General features: G+C 45.8%; 2 protein-coding genes across 4 annotated transcripts in view; one reads left to right on the forward strand and one right to left on the reverse strand.

Moving 5' to 3' along the window:
* Positions 1–19,408, forward strand: part of TG (thyroglobulin) — a 270,475-nt gene that overhangs the window by 164,810 nt on the left and 86,257 nt on the right. The window contains exon 41 of the mRNA XM_003830086.5: positions 529–731. Within this exon, the coding sequence (XP_003830134.3) occupies positions 529–731 (203 nt within the window). The remainder of the gene's footprint in view (positions 1–528; positions 732–19,408) is intronic.
* SLA (Src like adaptor) overlaps positions 7,431–19,408 on the reverse strand; it is a 66,135-nt gene continuing 54,157 nt past the window's right edge. For all 3 annotated transcript variants that reach the window (XM_003830088.6, XM_003830087.5, XM_008955456.4), the window contains 4 exons: positions 18,538–18,641; positions 15,706–15,837; positions 10,708–10,840; positions 7,431–9,441 (listed from right to left, as the gene is read on the reverse strand). In XM_003830088.6, coding sequence (XP_003830136.1) covers positions 9,228–9,441; positions 10,708–10,840; positions 15,706–15,837; positions 18,538–18,641 — 583 coding nt within the window. In that variant the 3' untranslated portion in view covers positions 7,431–9,227. The remainder of the gene's footprint in view (positions 9,442–10,707; positions 10,841–15,705; positions 15,838–18,537; positions 18,642–19,408) is intronic.

Genomic DNA, 19,408 nt, shown 5'->3' on the forward strand with positions numbered 1-19,408 from the left:
AGATCAATTCAGTTGCATGCTAATAAAGGCTTCAGATGATGAGGCGAGGGGAAGGGTGGGATCCAGAGCTCCAGCCTGGCCTGGCCATTGTCAGGGACAACCACCTGAAGGGGTCAAAGACATGGGGCAGAGAGTTCACCTCCTTCCCACTGATTGGCCAAGATAGTGGTGGACCTGAAGATGTGCTGCCTCTAATCTGAGCAACTCCCCTCAGCTAATGACAGGGAAGCTGTGGCTCAGAGAGTTGTAAGGACATGATCAAGGTCTCCTAGCTGGCAAAGGAGAGGTACAAGAACATGATCAAGGTCTCCTAGCTGGCTAGCATTCAGGCCTATGTGTGTCTGGTCTCAAGGCCCATGCTCCTCCACTGTTCCTCACTGTATTTGGAACCCACAGTCTCGACCTGTGAGGACAAGAGCCCAGAGCCCCTGGCGGGGCCGCGTATATGCCTGCCATAGACAGCACCATGATTTTCAAATCCAAGGTTGTAAAGTCACAAAGGATAAAAGGCTTTCCTCTTTTCTGAAGGGTCCGGAGACGTGAGTGGCAACTGGGGGCTGCTGGACCAGGTGGCGGCTCTGACCTGGGTGCAGACCCACATCCGAGGATTTGGCGGGGACCCTCGGCGCGTGTCCCTGGCAGCAGACCGTGGCGGGGCTGATGTGGCCAGCATCCACCTTCTCATGGCCAGGGCCACCAACTCCCAACTTTTCCGGAGAGCTGTGCTGATGGTAAGTGGTGTGTGTTCTACCTTCAGTCTTACTGCAGATGCGGCTGGGGCAGGTGGTTCTCCTGTGCTTCGAAAGTCTAGTTGGCTTCAATTGCTTGGGTTTCCCTTGTCCTTTGTCCTGAGTGTGGATGCTGCTTGGAGTTTTCCATGTATGTGTGATTCCACAATGCTGAAGAGCTCTCCTGACTTTTTTCCACTCATGTCTGAAGTGCTAAAAATTTTAGATGGTGAAGTGTTTCTATTTCCTGAGAATGGTTCATTAGGATTTAGTGATCTGAACCATCTATTATCTCTCTTGTCAATGCATGATGGTAAAGAAGATAACTCACTGTTCGCAATTCTTCTGGATGGCCTGAAGTGCCGGCTACGTGAGGATGATGACGGTGATGAGGAGGAGGATGATGGTGGTAATGATGATAATGATGATGGTGATGATACAATGATGTTGATAATGACAATAATTATGATGGAAAAAATAACCTGGTTGGCCACTGCATACGCCCTGGTATTTATTGATCTGTCATTGATTAGTTTCTAATTTCATGGCACATCCAATTGGTGCCAGATATGCTGTGCAAGATGCTGGAAATGCCATGAAACATTATACATAACGCAGTTCTTAGGAAGCTTGTCATTACTGGGGGTTGAGGGACAAATGCTTAAAGCAGATATTTATAAGAAGATCTCAGGGCAGCCCTAAGAGAAGGCCCCAGCCAAGCATAAGGGAAGGAGGGAGTTTGGATCAGCACATCCCTTGAGGGGAGTGTCTGAGCCAAATGCTGAATGCTGGGTAGGCATTTACCTAGAGACAAAGTCCTGGCAACAGGGAAAGCTTGGAGGACAGAGCCCTGGTGGGGCAGCAGTGTGGAGCAGAGATGAGCCAGACTGTCCTGAACAGCTTGAGTTTTATCCTGAGTCCATGGGGAGCCTTCGGAGTGGTTTTGATTATTTATTTGTTTGCTTGTTTGTTTTGTTTTATGATTTTAACCATTTTAAGTGTTCCGTTCATTGGGATTAAGTACATTCCCAATGTTGTGCAACCATTACTACTATCCATCGCCAGAACAGAACCTCTGTATCCATTAACAACCCCCATCTCCTCATTCTCTCAGCCCCTGGTAACCACTACTCTACTTTCTGTCTCTATCCACTTGCCTGTTGTAGGTGCCTCATATTAGTGTAATCATGTAAGATTTGTCCTAATGTGTCTGGCTTATTTCCTTTAGCATAATGTCTTTAAGGTCCATCCATGTTGTAGCATGTCTCAGAATTTCTTTCCTTTTTATGGCTGCATAATATTCCATTGCGCAGAGGGACCACATTTTGTTTATCCACTCATCTGTTGATGGACATTTGAATTCTACCTTTTGCCTATTGTGAACAGTGCTGCTGTGAACATGGGTGTTCAGAAGGCCTTTAAGCAGGAAGGAAATGTGCTTAGAGCTGCCCTTCAGGACAACCTCTCTTAAAGCTGGGTGAAGAATGAATTTAAGAGGGGCAACGCTGGAGGCAAAGAAAGCAGTTAGGATACTGTAAAGTTACTCAAGTTAAGGGAAGATGGAGAACAATTAACTGTACCTCAGCCTTGCCCAACCTTTTAGGGATCCAAACTCTTGATCCTAGGAGGGTAGGAGAAGTGTCATTGTTTGGGCGCAACTGATGCTAGGTCAGCATTGTCACCATTGCCAACAGAAAGCTGTGTCACCTGCCACGCATCTCTCTCCATCAGCCACAGGAGCCTTTCATGTTCCTTGGAGTTCATGCTCTGTTCTGGCTCATACAGGCAGTTTCCTTTGCATGGAACAGTTTTTCCCCATCCCCCTCTTTGCCTGCCCTACTTTTCCTTTAGAGAAGCCTTCCTGACTTTTCAGCCTAGAACTGAGCCCTCTTTATATGGCTTGTGCTGCCTGTACGTCTCCTATGCAGCATTCACCAGGATTTCCAACAGTAAGTAATTGCTCTTAGTGCCAAAGCTGCTGCCTCACAAGACTGCTAGCTCCAGCTGAGCAGGGGCTGGGTGTGCCTTGCTCTCCACGGGACCCCGAGCACCCCACACAGCACATCTTAGAGTCCGTGGATGTGCCATAATTATTTTGGGGCAGCAATGAGCAGATGACTAGGGGAAGTTTCAGTTGTTGCTCTCGGGGACCCAGGACCCACAGGATACACCAGCTCCCTCCCTTCCACCCCTTTCTTGTGAGTCTTGTCCTTTGATTCCAGTTTTCTGCAATCTGTCCCTCTGAAGTTGATCCATCTCAGTGGCAGGAGAATTGAACACAAACATCTTTCAATTCCTGGTGTTGAAAACAAACTATCCTGCGTTGAATTGATCCTGGAGAGATTTCTCCAGGGCCCTTTCAAAAACCAGACACTCATTAGGACCCAGAAGATGCCAAAAATACCTTCCAATGGGCTCAGAAAGCAGATTTTTCTTTTTGAGGGTTTAAGTGTTTGGGGAATTTTAAATACTAATCTGTTTTAACAAATGGCAGTGTATTTAAAAATAAACCCTTCCATCTGTTTTAGTCATTTGGAAGTAGCTTTTACAACTGCTCCCAGCAGTCCTTCGGATGCATGTGAAATTATTTGGAATTGAGAGAACTAAAATACTTCAATATATTAGCAGTTCTTAAATGTGTTCCTTATCAACAGATGTTTGGGGAAATGAATATGAGTTGGCAGTTTATTCTGGGATAAAATCTTAAGTCTCTCTGCAAATCTTGGGGCCAGAACTGTTGAAACATTGGTCAAGGGAAACCCTGTGATGATAATGAATAACCTGTATTCATTCAGCACATTTGAGACCACAAAGCACTTTCAGTGTCTTATCTCACAGATTCCTCGCACTGATTGGCATGGGGACTTTATTTTATTTTTCAACCTAGAGATAAGAAATTTGAGGCTCAGAGAGATTTAGTGACCTACCAAAGAACACATAGCAAGGAAGAAGCTGTGTTAAGGACTAGAACCTAAAGCCAAGTCCTGTATTTCCCCACTCTGTGATGCTGCCTTTCCAGGAATTTGGGACTCTCTTGGGGTCTCAAGGTGTAAGATAAAGAGCCGAAGCCTAAGATCAGATAGGCCTGCATGAAGATCCTGGTCTTGGAGAAAACACTTCACCTTGTATTCTTCACCTATCAAATCAAATCAGTGTGATGAATTGTATTTCCCAAGGTCTTGAGATGTTATCAGGACTTATGGTTTGCAAACTATCTTGCACAACATAGAAACTCAAGAAATCAAGCTCCTTCTTCCCTCTTCCCTTGCCAAGGGAAGGCAACTCCAGATGGAAGTATGTCCTAGGGTATTTCACCCGTCCTGAGGCCTGGCTGGAGGATGAAGGATGACTTGTTGCAAACATGCATCCTGTGGCTGTGTCCCTGCACAGTCTTCAGACAGGGAAGGTCATGTCCTCTGTGGTATGATTCACGGACCCAGAACAACATTTCCCTTGCTGTTCTATGACAGCGCCCCAAGTCTGCATTCTTCAGGGTGAACTCCTGGCCTCAGGAATCAGCCTCAAGCTAAATTTTCTGGTCTTGATTTTTACTCCATTCCTGCATGAATCCTGCATGAATCCTACACTCCAGGCTCACTAGCTATCACCCTTCTGAGGAAATGCCATGCCTTCCTCCAGGCCTTTTTATCTCTGTTCTGTGTTCAGCATATCCAGTATCCACCTGGAAAGTTCCTGCTGTCCTTCAGGGCTCAGCTGAAATGAAGCCTCCAAGCCTTTCCTCATCTCTTGAAACAGAAGGAAAGAATCTCACCTTAGTGAAAACACTTATATGTAGCAATTCTTAGTAACTGTGCCTTATTTTACATGCTTATTATTTTTCTAACATCTCTCATTCCAATTCTACTATGACTACGTGCTTGAAAACTTATATGAGTTTAATCCACTTAGTGTTTCCTTAACACTTAGCACAGCACTTGGTTCAGAGACAGTGCTGAGTTCCACTAAAGTGATGAGAGAGATGGTGGTTTGGACTCAGAACACTGTTCTCTATTGTTTTTGCAGTATATCTCACAGTGTGAGCATGCTATGCTTGTCTATTCAGAATTCACCAAGATATTCATGAGTTTTGATGCTTCTACATATATTTCAGAATAAGCTTATTGAGGTTTTATTCTAATATTTTTGCTGGGAGTTTGAGTGACATAGACTTGGTCATTAATTTCAGAAAAAAAACTACATTGTAATGGTGTTAAGCCTTGCGTTCATGAATCAGGTAAACACTGTAACCATGAACGTAGTATTTTTGCCTTGTTAGGTCTTTTTGTACAGTTTTGAACATGTTTTAATAAAAGTTTTGTGCAATCATTGTGAGGTAAGTTCCTACACATGCCATCATTTGCTTGGTATTATCAATGCTGTCTTCTTTTCTATTGTATTTTCCAGTTTGAAAACACTAGTGTTAGGAAATAAGTGGATTCAGCAATTTGCTGAGCTGTTTTGTCACGTCTAATGCTTTGCCTGTTGGTTTCTTTGGATTTTCTATGAAGTTTCCTCGTTATTCTGCAAATAATGGCGGGTTTATTTCTATACCTATTGAAGCAAAATGCTCAGTTGATATAAGGAGGAGACCCAGTCCTAAAGCAGCTTAGTGGATAAAAAAGTTCATTTTTTTTTTCTTTCTCTCTCTCTCTCATAACATCTGCCAAGGGGGCAGTCCAGGTGTCTCTGGATCACTCAGGGCTCTGGTTTCTTCTGGATATTTCTCTGCCATTTCTTAAGGCCTTCCTCATCTGCAGGGTTGAGTTTGGGCTGCCAGGGCTTCCAGATAGTAGGGAGGGGATGGAGAGGAAGGAGGACCACACCTGCCGTCTTAGGGCTTTGCTGGTAAGGGGCACACTCCCTCTTTAGGTATGGTTACAAGCAGAACTGCATTTGATTTGCTTTCATTCTCCATCATCTTTCTTGATCATGCTTGTTCATATTTTTATCACATTAGTCTACTTAAACAATGTTTTGCTTTTTAAAATCTTCTCTATGGCTGTGTTTTCAGAAGTCTATTTCACTGATGTCTTATTGTTATCTTCTACCTTCTTCCCGTTTCCTTGGTTATCTATTGTTCCTTTAGCTTCTTAAGTTGAAAGTTAATCTCATTACTTTCATTTTTTGTTTCCTGATCAATTTATTTCAAGCAATTTACCCTCTATCAGCTACACCCATGAAAGTTTGAAAAGTAGCAATATGTCATTTATTTATAATATTTTATTTATTGCATTATTTTCTTCTTAACCTAAGGATTTGTTTTTTAGACTTTAGATCCCTAGAATTTTTAAATTTTTATTCATCATTTTGGAATTTGATTTCCAATTTTATTGCTTTATTATCATAGAGCATGAATTGGAAGATTCCGACTCTGAAATTTATTAGTACTTTCTCTGTGACCTAATACATTATCCATTTGTTGGCAGAAAAGTTATATAGTGTTATCAAAATCTATCTACCTATTTATTTATTTAATTATCTTTGCTTACTGTATCAATTTCTGAGATTTGTATATTAAAATCTCCAAATAAAATTATTGACTTATCTATTTGTCCCTGTTGCAGTTGCTTAATATATTCTGAAACTATATCATCCCATTAACATAGGTTGCAATCATTGTTTCTTCTTAATGTTTTCTTCCTTTTGCACATCTCTCTTTGCCATTATGCAATTTATTTCACCTTAAATCCCATTTTGTCTCAAAATGCACCACAGGTTTTCCTTTTGTTCATTTTTGCAATAACATTTTTTGCCCCTTTATTTTCAAACTTTGTGTGTCAATAGACAATACAATGCTGGAATTTTAAAGATTTGTCCTCCACACAGCATGATCTTTTAAACATATCAGTGAAATGGTCTTACCCCCTACTTGGATCCTTTCAATGGCTCCTCATGTCTCCTAGAATGGACCCTATGCCATCCCCTACCCTCTAGGGCCCTGCAGGACCTTCCTGATACCTCCTAAGCACACTCCCTCCTTCCCTAGCTCCCTCAGTCTGGCCACCCTGCCTTCTTTTAGCTCCTTCAGCATGCAGTCTTGCTCCTCCTGCCTGCAGGAATTGCCCCACTATTCCTGCTGATTCCATACACTTCCTAGATCTTTACATGGCTGTTTGCTGCTCATCTTTCAGGCCTCAGCCCAAACATTGCCTCTGCTTGGAGGCCTTTCCTAAGCCTGGACCTGAAGGATGTCCTGCCTGCCAGGTGACTGCTTGGAGCCTGCCCTCATCCTCATCACCATCATTACCAAGCATCTTGTTTATTTATGATGTCAAGCTCCATGATATCAGAGACCTCATCTGGTTTTCATTGCTATAGCCCCAGTACCTGAGCAGTGTCTATTTAGTAGGTGTCCAGAAATATCTGCAGAAAGAAATTCTTGGAAGAACGAATAGCGCAGCTATCACAAGTAATGTGCAGAAAATCTAGGCAGGACGTTTTTATAACAATCGTTCAGAATTTGGTGTTTCCTTCAATCCCTTAGGCCCATCTTCAAGTTTCGTAAGCCACCCCCCAGAGTCATACAATCTGCTTTTTCTTAAGGCCACACCTAAAGAAGATGCTGAGCTGCTAACTGGCACCAGGTTTCTCTGGGTGATCTTTACTCCTCTCTCTCTAGTTGCACGTTTATTTGAAAATTTGAAACCCACTGAGCTTCTGAATGAACCACCTATCCTCCTCAACCCAGAAACTCTCCCTGTGTGCCAAGGGTTAAATATTTATTAGGTTTGTCTTAATCAGGAATAAATACATGATTTAGCAAAGTGTAATGCTTCCCACTTAGAAATCCCTCTGGATGCTCCCCAAACGTTCCAATCACATTCGTCACAACGGAAAACAACACATAAGATACTGTGCAGACATCTGGAGTTCAGGGGGTCACCCTGCCTTATGCAGGAAGTCAGTGTCCACAGTGTTACATTCATTTCTCATACGTTGGCTGGTTCCTTTGAAATAGCCTTTTGGAACTGTTGGGGAAACCACAGATGTCTCCTTGTATAAACACACTAGAATCTATGATACAGAAAATTGTGTAACTGCACATACACATACCAGTAGCACGATGAGCTCAGATGGACGGAATGCTTATGTGAGCAGACAGACAGGGAGAGATACTGCAAGCATGTTCCCCTCCTTCCCCAGGATCCCTTTGAAACAGGGAAACATGAGTCACAGATTCATCTGCAGCCCACTCTCTTCCTAGCAGGATTTGGATGGGAGCTTCTCCTTCTCTGGCTATACATTGTGTTTTCTCCCTTGTCTCTTAAAATTATGCATGACATCATTAATCCACTTGGACTCCCCATCTTTCCTGGAGCTGAGCATTTTTCCTCATATGGATGCCAGACCCTCCTTAGAATAAAGTACTGGGTGAGTTAATTCTTTAGACTGTATCCATTTCTTTTCTAAAAAATCCAGCTATTCTTACCTACCCGATCCAGCCAGCCCTTCCACTCTGAAGAGCAGCTGGAAAATGAGCTCCTGAGTGTCCCTCACCTGTCTCTAATTACATCCTAAGCCATGAGCTGATTTCTCTTTTTACACATTTGTTTATACATTTTTTCCTTGTCTACACTGTGAACACCTCTGTTGGGGATTAGGACTTATGCATCTTTTTTTTTTTTTTTGGCTTGCCTGACACGTCACACAGGACTTAATGCAATGCCTATTCAGGCAATAAATGAATACTTGATGCATTCATACAGGCAAGAATCCCAGCATCCCAGAGAAGCTCTGTCTGCGCTGCAAAGCCATGGCTGCAGACATCAGGGAAGCTGGTGCAGTTCTAGTCTCGCCTCCTCAATTTCCCTGCCAGCAGTCTTCCTCTCTCTCATTCTTCTGGCCCTCTGCAGAACCAGGGAGGCCATCTGACTTCCACCCACATGGCTTTGGTGCAGGAGCAGACCAAAGGTATCTCCCAATTGAAGGCTAAGAAGTCCTTTGGGCTAATGTTTAGTGTCACAAAGTTCCTTTAAAAAGAGAGGAAAGCATACCAGAAGTCCCTATGGATTAGTTAAAGTAGTTCCATTCAGGGCACCCATCTGCAAACCCAGACCTTCTGCCAGGACACAGCTTTTGTTTCCTCTCCCTCTCAGTCTTGCCCATACAGAAGTTCTCTCCAATGACCTCGGAGTGTAACTGTCTGGACAGGTCCAGTTCCTTGGAGAGCAGTCCTGGTGCCCTTTCTTGTGAGAGTGGCTTTGTCCTTCCCACACACACAATGTGTGCATACATACATGCTGGGCTCTTCCAAGCATCGCCCGACATGTCATGATCCAATGTTTCGTGATGCCACAGCCCTGATCAGACACCAGGGAGGGGTTCCTTTGGTCACGATGTGGATAGAGAAGATGCGAATTTGAGTCTCCATGTGGCTTCTCTTGGCTTCTAAAACACGTGAGGTTCCCGGGGATCAGGGAACCTCGCTTTTCGCAAGATCCCAGGCAATAGTTGGAACTTCTGTTCCTTTTGGGCATGAACCATTGTGTCTGTTCTTGGCTAGTCCTCAAAGTAAGGTGGTGATGAGAAGAATGAGCTCTTTCTCTTGCTGCCACCATACATCAGGGAGATGCTTTTCTTCTTTCGATCAAAGGAGGTGTTGTCCTCACTGGTCAGGGACAGGTAAGAGGCAATGCTCTCTCGAAGGCCATAGCTGAAAAGGGACTCGTCTACCCCAAGTGGGTTCTCTGTTCCCTCGGGGTCCTCCTGCAGTCTGTGGGCCAGAAGAAAAGGCAGTAGAGAAAGGGAAAAAGAGTCATAGAGAGAGGAGGAGATAAAGGGCAAGAGAATGAGAACAGGAGGAAAAGAAAAACAAAAATCCTGGTGACTATTTCTCTAACTTACTATTATTTTTCTTTATTTATTTTAAGATGGAGTCTCGCTCTGTTGCCCAGGCTGGAGTGCAGTGGTGCAATCTCTGCTCACTGCAACCTCTGCCTCCCAGGCTCAAGCGATTCTCCCTCCTTAGCCTCCTGAGTAGCTGGGATTACAACCATCTACCACCACGCCCAGCTAATTTTTTGTATTTTGAGTAGAGACAGGGTTTCCCCATGTTGGCCAGGCTGGTCTCAAACTCCTGACCTTAGGTGATCTGCCCACCTCAGCCTCCCAAAGTGCTGGGGTTACAGGCGTTAGCCACCGCGCCTGGCACTAACTTACTATTCTAGTTATTACCCTAACCTATTACTCTAACTACTCTAACTGCAATTATTCTAACCCATTATTTTAATTCTGGTTCTTACATTTGTGGGCTGTGTGATCTTGGACAAATCACTTAACCTGTCTGAACTGCTCTTTTCTTGGATGGCTGACACTTCCAGCTGTAAATTTTAGTAAAAATTAATTTTTGTTATTTACAAGAAAGAGCAGTTTTCTTAATGTCTCGTATAATTTTGATCCTGATTTTCTCTGATTTGCCAATGGGATGTCTGGATTGATACTGAATTATTAAGATAACCCACCAATCCCAAACTACAGATATCCTTTAAAATTCACAGGCTGACAATGGAATAAACAGAACAAATCCATGAAAGTTTTTTTCTCTTAGAAAAAACAAAGAAGTCACTGTAGGATTCTGCTGATGTGTTTAAGCTTTGTGAGTGGGTTTTAAATAATATTAAATTTACACAGGATGTGTTACTTTCTAGGATCCTAACAATTAGAAAAGGAAAAGTGGTATATTTCAGCTAGAATGTATATTGCTAGCATAGAATAAGGACTCAGTAAATGTTTGCAGAAACAGGGGGAGCTGCCACACACCTCGTGAGGCCTGAAGCTGCCCCTGCACCCAGGGATTCCCTTGGTCTACACTTGTGTGGGGTGCTCACCCCCCAGTTTCAGCAGTGCTGGCTGACTCTGGCCATGGTTTTCATGTGCTCGGCACACACACTGTTTTGTACTCACATGTTCACAGAGCACTTGCATGCACACGCGCGCGTGCGCGCGTGCACACACACACACACACACACACCATACTCACCTGGACACTCTCCTCCAGTCCACAGTCTTCTGACGCAAGGTGACAGGTGAGCTGGAGGCCCTCACTGCTGGGGCAGCCGTGCTTTGTGTCAGGCAGGGCGTGGTGAGCACACAGCACAGGCCATCAGCCACCTCTGAGGATGGAAGCAGACAGCCGGTCAGGGACCCTGGGGACTCCTCAGCCAGTGTGGGGTTCAGGCCTGAGACACTCTCCAGTGCAGCTCCCTGGCTGCTGCCATGGGGAACTGGGCCTGAGATTTCAAAGGGGCATGGTAGGTGGTGACAATGCTGAAAGTCACGCGCCCAGCTGTTTGAGAAATGTAAGCGTGCCCTGGTATACTCTGCACTTAGCCAGGCCTGGGCAGAGAGAGAGGTTTAAGATCCAGTATCAACCAAGCTTGGGTTTGAATTTTAGCTTTACCCCGATAGTAAATTATCAAGAACGTCTCTGAGCTTTCCTTTCCTCAACTGCAGAATGAAAGAAATGAAGCAACAAGTGAATGTCTGCAGAAGCCGCAGCCTTCCAGGGTTTCCCGCAAATGCCCACTCCATTAACCTCACAGGGTGTGAGAATGGGGCTGCATACAGCGCTGATCCCCCCAGTTGTGCATTTAGAATGGAGCAGGTGGACTAAATAGATCTCTAGGAAGAAAGATAAAAGAAACAATGAAAGAAGGAAGGAAAGGAGGGAGGGAGCAGAGGAGGAATGAAAGAGGGTGAGGAGGAAAAGCAAAGGTGAGAGGGAGAAGGAGGAAGAGGAGGAGGTGAAAATAGCACAAAAAGTAGAAGACACAGGAAGGGAGGGAAGAGAAAACAAAGATAAAGAGGGCAAAGAGAATGCGGGCAAAGAGAATGCAGACAAAGAATGAAGACAATCTCTCTTTCACTCTAGAAGCTCACGCACAAAAAGAATAAAAGTTAAATAAACCCGTTTCTTTTTTCTCTTGCATGAAAATCTCTGTATAAAATGTCTGACTCTCAGGATACCCCATCTTTCCAGGCACATTACGATGTAGCTTCCGTCTCTTGGAAGGCTTCTCCCTAGCCCATGTTATCATGAGAAAGACTTGATTCTGCTGTACTCAGCCATCTTAGAGATTGAGGAAATTCTGCACAGTCTTACTCAGGCTGAAAACCCTGGTGCTTCTCCTGTGCCCTGGGGGGAGATGATGTGGTCAAGGGGGTGAGGTGCCACTGGCCTCCGGCAGGACTAAGCCACCCCTGGCCTCAGAGCCAATCCACCACCAGGTTTTCGACGGCACGTCACACCTCTGACAGGCCCCACTTCCCATCGGGTTTCTGGAGTGCTCTCTGGGGCATCCTGGCCAAAGAACAAAAGGAATTTGTAGCGGAAGAAGCACACTCAGCCCGTCACAGGGCGGGCAAGCAGGAAGACCTCGTTTCATGGTTTTCAGTCCGACTTCAACTGTGAATTCAAATGTCCACCCACACAGGTGCCCTTGGAGAAATGGGAGGTGAGACCATGAATTTAGAGGGAGATTTAATCGGGTGGGAATCTGAAATAATGACCTGTCATGGGTTGGAAATTGAAACGACCTCCCAGGATATGAGGCGAGGAAGATGAAGTCAGATGCAAAGGCTGGAGAGATTAGCTGCAGTGTGCAGCACAGGCAGGGGACACTCCGTGAGTGTCCTTCCTTAGACAGGTTAATACTCAGGGTGAAAAATACATTTTGACAAAGAGCAAAAGAACCACCACTCATAAGCACATAACATGAGCCCAGCACTGAGCTAGCCTCGCACCCTGGATCTCATTGAGGCCTTGATCAGCTTGTGGTCGGTTTTTTTTTTTTTAGACGGAGCCTTGCTCTGTCACCAGGCTGCAGTGCAGTGGTGTGATCTTGGCTCATTGCAACCTCCGCCTCCCAGGTTCAAGTGATTCTCTTGCCTCAGACTCCCGAGTAGCTGGGATTACAGTTGCATGCCACCACGCCTGGCTAATTTTTTGTATTTTTAGTAGAGATGGAGTTTCACCATGTTGGCCAGGATGGTCTCAATCTCCTGACCTCATGATCCACCCACCTCGGCCTCCCAAAGTGCTGGGATTACAGGTGTGAGCCACCGCACCCGGCCGTCAGTGTTTTTATACCCATTTTGGGGAGGGAAAAACTGAGCATCCCGAGATGAAGTAACTTACTCAGGGCCGTAGAAATGTGACCAAAATCAATCTTATTGACTCATTCTAAAAGCAACTCATTGCCTTTTAAATGAAGAAGAAAGACATCCTCCAGCTGTCTCTTGGGTTCAGACCCCCTGGTCTAATTCACCCCTGTCTACATGGCTCATCAGAATGCACACTCCTCTGCACCTTTAGGATCCAACAGCTCTATATTGAAGGGTTCCTAGACCCTCAAGGTCCCCAGCCCTTGATTTTCCCAGCCATATTTTAGAATTCATTTATGCCCCATGCACTCTGTTCTCTCAGTAACCACCATGCATGGTATACTTTAGGTGCCACATTTTTCACATGCATCTTTTTTTTTTTAATTGGACTAGTGGCAATCCTGTGAAAATTATTGCATTTTAATCCCCATGTTGTAAGTAAAAAAATTGAGCCTCCAAGATGCCAAGTTTTGCCTAAAGGCATCATGATGAAAATTATAAGCAACCTGTTGCTAGATGTCTATTCAAACCCCTGGTGCACAATTCCTCTCATTCTGTGTCTTTTTTTTTTTTTTTTTTTTTTTTGTGTGTGTGTGTGTGAGATGGAGTCTTGCTCTGCCGCCCAGGCTAGAGTACAGCAGCACTATCTCAGCTCACTGCAACCTCTGCCTCCCGGGTTCAAGTGATTCCCCTGCCTCAGCCTTCCGAATAGTTGGGATTACAGGCGCCCACCACCACACCTGGCTAATTTTTGTATTTTTAGTGCAGACAGGGTTTCACCATGTTGGTCAGACTAGCCTCGAACTCCTGACCTCAGGCAATCCGCCCACCTCAGCCTCCCAAAGTGCTGGAATTACAGGCATGACCCACCATGCCTGGCCCATTCTGTGTCTTTAGAATGAATCCAGTGGAGATAAAAGTGGCCATGTGGCTTCCACCTGGAGATTCTCAAGGGGCATAGGAAGCACTTCAGGTTTTTACCCTTTTCAGTTATTCACAGAGGTGAACAGATGACTGTAATCCATTGAGTGGTTCGATGACCAGGAACATACCGCGGGAAGGCGCCAGTGCTGCACTGGGGTGAGATATTCCCCATGGTCAAGCAGCGGCAGTTAGATTTCGGTATTTCTGGCCTGGTAGCCTCATGGCCTCATGGTCCCTAGAAGCTTTGCTAGGACAGCATCCTTCTCATGTTTGCTTTTGTCTATGCAAAACTTATGGTCTCCACACCTCCTCCGATGGTTGTTATTAAAAGCCAAATACCACAACCAACCTTTTCTCATAACCAATATAAGTTGGCTGTTTCCAGGACTCCCTTCCTCTTTCATTTTTACCTGGCTGCTAAGTTTTCAGATATCACAAGTAATATGTGTTATCATTTATTTTGCATCTGCTATGTGACAGGCTATGCTGAACGCACTACATGAACGATTGTGTTTAATAATCAATCACCTGCTAGGAGCCCATATTCACTCACCTCCCATAAATGGGGACCCCAAGTTCTGAGGGGTAGCTGACCTTGCCCAAGGCCTCACAAGGTGCAGATCTGAGCTTGGACCTGCCTCTCCTGAGCAGCCATGTTTGCCTCATGCCCCACTGCTTCTCGTGGGCCAGCTGTGATAACCAAAGCCCTGTGGACCCATTTCTCCTTGAAATCCACTTTGCTTGCTCAGTTCAAGAGCCCATATACAAGAGAATGCCAACAAAGTTGAACCAGTGTGTGAGGTCAAGCGTCCTGAACCCAGAAGGGGGAAGATGCTGTCAAAGCAAAAGCAACCTCTTCCTTTCCTCCCTCCAATATGCAGAGGAAGTGGGGAGGACGGCAATGTTCCGCTGGGTAAAAGTGGCTGGCATTTAATGGGAGCTCACGGTTATGGGCCAGGCACCCTCCCCACTTTCCATGAACTAACTCTGTGGATCCTCACGGTGTCCTTGGGAGGGGGAACTACTAGTGTCTGCCTGGCACAGATGAAGAAAGTGAGACACAAACAGCCAACCTCAGGCTGCCTAGCTAACAGTGAGTGGATCTGGGACAGAAACAGAGCTTCCCGAGTGGGTTTTTGGAAATGTAGCATTTAGCCAACTGTTCACAATTTCTCCCTTTTCTGTAGGGTAAAGTTCCGATTCCTGAGCTGACGTTTGGGCCTTTCACAGTATAACTCAACTTTCTCTCTCTGGCAGTATCCTACACTCTTCCAGCCACCACACCACATGATGCTTGCTTTATGTCAGTGGATGCTCCCCATCTTATCAGCCTGGGAGAATTCAGACCTCTCTCCTGGGTCTGTGAAGGGCACAAAAATGAATTAAATGTAATTCTTAGTCTTTAGGAGCCTGTTGAGGACACAGCCTAGCACACAATTAACCAGGCCACGTGGAAGCATGATCGGACTGCCGGGAAAGAAACCCTTGGCAAGCTCTGAGCACAGCGAAGACAGGTGGCCACTGCTAACTCCTATAGCTTCATCGCAGAGGCGATTCATGTTGGTCTTGAAGGCCAATGAGGATTTTGACAAGCAGAAAAGGGGAAATGAGTGGCACTCTAGAACAAAGCCCCAGAGGCTTGAATATGTATGGCCCACTTAAGGATGTGCAAGCTGGTTGCAGTTGTGAATTTAGGCACAGCCTAACTTGTTTAATGTACACGTCGAGAGAGGGCAAATTTGAGATTAGCTGCATTTTACTTATTAAGGCAACATGGGCAGGCAGTCTGTTTCAGCCTGAAATTTACAGTCTGAATTAACAAGAGAGCATATCATGAAGGCAGCATAGGCAGTAAGCAAGACCCCTCTGCATTCCAGCTGGATGGCGCCACAGAGCAATTAGCTAAGAGGGGTCCCACCATCACAATCACTCCATATTGTATGTCTCTTACCAGAATAGTGGTTCACCAGGTCCTCCAAGCACTGGAAGGTGAGCCTCGGGGAAATGTAGTACCAGTTGTTGGGCAGACGGAAAATGCGGTAATGCTTTACCTGCCTGTGTCTCACCGACAGTGAGTAAAACCCTGCAGGAGGTGGAGGATAAGTCAGTGGGCTCCACCTGTCCTCACCCCAAGGCACCCAGCTAACCAGCCCACCACCACTGGGGCAGGGAGACCTGCCCACCCTTGGGATACAACAGTGATGCTAGGATGCAGCCCCTCCCTCCACTAGACCCTTCTCTGTTTAGATGTTGCTTCCCGTTAGAGACTGCAGAAGTGTATTATTGTGTCAAAGCAGATATGTTCATCACATGGTCCTTACAGGTTTTCAGGAACACAGGTTTCATCCTCTTTGCTTTTTTTTTTTTTTGAGTCTGGGTCTTGCTCTGTCACCCAGACTGGAGCGCAGTGGCGCCATCTCAGCTCACTGCAACCTCCATCTCCTGGGCTCAAGGGATCCTTCCACCTCAGCCTCCAGAGTAGCTGGGACTACAGGCATGCGCCACCATGCCCAGTTAATTCTTTTATTTTTTGTAGAGATGCGGTTTTGCTACATTGCCCAGGCTGGTCTCAAACTCCTGGACTCAAGTGATCCACCCACCTCGGCCTCCCAAAGTGCTGGGATTACAGGCCTGAGCTACCATGCCGGGCCTCATCCTCTTTGCTTTTTGAGGCAAACACATTTGGGGTGCTTCCACATCCTGAGGCCAAATGGAATGATTGTAGTTTGGTTGCAACCTGTAGCTCCAGGATCCATGGTCGTTTTTGACTCCTTCCTGAGTACTCTCCAAGATGTGATCCCTACTGTTTTTCTCTTTCAGCCCCTGTCCCACCAATGCTGCCACAGCACACATTTGAGGGAGTCCTTGCAGTTATGTCCCCTTTTCCTTTGTCTGTACTCTCTCTGACTTATGCTTAGTCTTCTCAGAAATCTGGAGAAGCTGAGTCATCTTTCTGGGTATCCGTAAGAACCACGTGAAAGGCGGGTTATTGCTCCTTAAGCCTCGTTAGAGCAATGACCTGATATGGGTTGGTAAGAGTAGAACCGCGGCCATGTGCCTCGATTTCCTCAAATGCAAAATGAAAGAATTGGATGTAGGCCATGTTTCAGGGTCCTCTCTTGCTCTGGGGTTCCAGGAGTAGAAAACACCCAAGAGACAGAGGAGAAAGGGAGCTGATTGATTATTTGCTATCTCTGCTGGGCAGGGCTAAGCAATTGCCATGAAATCTCTATTAATTCTCAGAAAGATCATAGGAGGTATTGCCCCCAATTATTTTAAAGATGGGAAAACAGAGGCCTAGAGCCCCTATGGGATATGGCCAGAGGCATGGGGCTTGGAAATGCCACCCTGGGGTGTGACCCTTGTTCTCACACATCCCTCACAGTGCTCTAGGCCTGCCGTGAGTCAACCCAGCATGAGCCTTTCTGTAAGGTCAGCAGAACTGGGAGTGTGGTAAGCAGACCGAGGGTAGCAAGTGAAACACTGTCAGAGCTTTGCATACCCAAGGTGGGCCTGCCACACCCACCCAGCCCCAGCACAATGGCACATCTGCCTGATGACATCTTTATTTTTAGATGAGCTACGGCACCCACCCTGGGTTCTTCCTCCCTTTGGCCAGGCCAGCTTAGGAGTTTCTTTCTGAGTCAGGGCATCCTGCCTCCGGGGACCTCTAGGACAGGCACAGGATGTTTTGCTTTTGCATTGATCTTTCTGTACCCCAGCATATTTGGGTTTTTTAGAGAAAAGTTGATCGCGGATTTTTTTAAAATCATATATATGTGGTCCCTGCTTTCTGAAAGCAAGGCTGATGCTCATTTTGGTGAAGGGCTCTAGCACCAGGTGGCTTTGGCACTTATTAGGTGCATGGGAAGTACTCTCAGATAGTGTGTTTTCTCTTCTTTGATATTGAATGTACAAGAAGCAAGCCAAGAACTTGAAGATACCTTCTGAATTTTAAAAAAGTTATTATTATTATTCAGTCTGGGAAAACCCTAGCTGTTAAGTATTTGGGGATAAACACGGTACTCTCCTACTGTAAATCTCATGGTCTAGATCAGGGAGCTGAGGCTTAGAGAGAGAAGCAGTAACTTAGTAATTTGTAAGGCTAAAATTGGAACTTGGGACCCTTGCTTTGAATCATGACACAGAGCTCACTCTATTTGTGTTTTTACTGTGGTACTTAATGCATATGATGCAAGGAAATTGTAATGCTAGTGATGACGGTGACTGTGTGAGAGGACACATGTGATTCTCTGAGCTGTCTGATTTAGTTACGGAGCACAGAGGAAACTGATATCGGGACTGTCTGTGCAGCAAGAGCAACACAAATATTATGACATTTGAATCTCACCACACCCTTACAAGGGAGAGGTGTTCTCTCCATTTCACAGATGAGAAAACTGAGTTCAGACAAATCAGTCACAGAGATTGAGAGCACAGCCCAGGCCCATACCAAAGGCCACGTTCTATCTGCACAGCATGCTGCCTACACACTGCGTTCAGTTTTGTTCTCAGTTGCTGGAAAAATTTCCAGCAGGAGTCATCAGGCCTGATGTTGGCCAGGCCCGTGGCAGTGCCCAGCCGGCTCCCCACTGCCTGTCTCTAGTCCCCTTGCTTCCCCACTGGCCTCCCCAGCAGCGTGTGGGCTGCAGGTAGCTTAACTACATTGGATCAATTTGCATGGACGTAGGAGGAAGGAAAATGAAGCCATGTAATGAGTCAGCCAGGAGCAAAACATGCTTGTCTGCCCCGGACGGGGAAAGATGAGTTAGGGGCCACTCACCTTTCTTGGTCTCACTCTCTCTGATCATGAAGGAGCCGACCTTTGTGTCTGGCAGCTGCAGCAGCTCCTCGGCCTTGTCTCTGCCCAGGCCCTCAAACAGCCAGCTGGGAAGGAGGAAGACAGCCATTAGGATCTGGAACAAGCCCTCCCCCAGGAAAGGCAGGAATGCGCCACCCACCGTACTAAGCACCTGAAACCTAATCCTCACCTCAACCCACTAAGACAGGAAGCATCATCTCTCTTCCACAGATGAGAATACTGAAGGTTCCAGTGATTAAGTAGTTTGCTCAAGAAACCATGTCAGCCGTTGATAGAGTTAAAATTAGAATGCATTTTTCTGGGACATCCAATTCCATAACCACCACACTTCACTGCTGCTCTTCCTTTTATTTATGTATTTTTTTTTTTTTGGAAATGGATTCCTGCTCTATCACCCAGACTAGAGAACAGTGGCGCGACCTTGGTTCACTGCATCCTCCACCTTCCAGGTTCAAGTGATTCTCCTGCCTCAGCCTCCCAAGTAGCTGGGATTACAGGCATGCACCACCACATCTGGCTACTTTTTGTGTTTTTAGTAGAAATGGGGATTCACCATGTTGGCTGGGCTGGTCTTGAACTCTTGACCTCAAGCCATCTACCTGCCTTGGACTTCCAAAGTGCTGGGATTACAGGCGTGAGCTACCATGCTCAGCCCTGCTCTTCCTATTTGATATGTTCAGGGATGTGATCACCTCTGTTGGACTGGTAGCCTCATAGGGTCATAATTATGTCACTCCTCCTGGTTCCTTACCACCCCCAGCTCATGCCAGCTGCAGCCTCACATCTTCAGCATGAAGGCATTGATGCATGCTTGCTAATGAATGAATGGCTC

The sequence above is a fragment of the Pan paniscus genome, chromosome 7 (genome assembly GCF_029289425.2).
Source record: "Pan paniscus chromosome 7, NHGRI_mPanPan1-v2.0_pri, whole genome shotgun sequence".
Classification (NCBI taxonomy): Eukaryota; Metazoa; Chordata; class Mammalia; order Primates; family Hominidae; genus Pan; species Pan paniscus.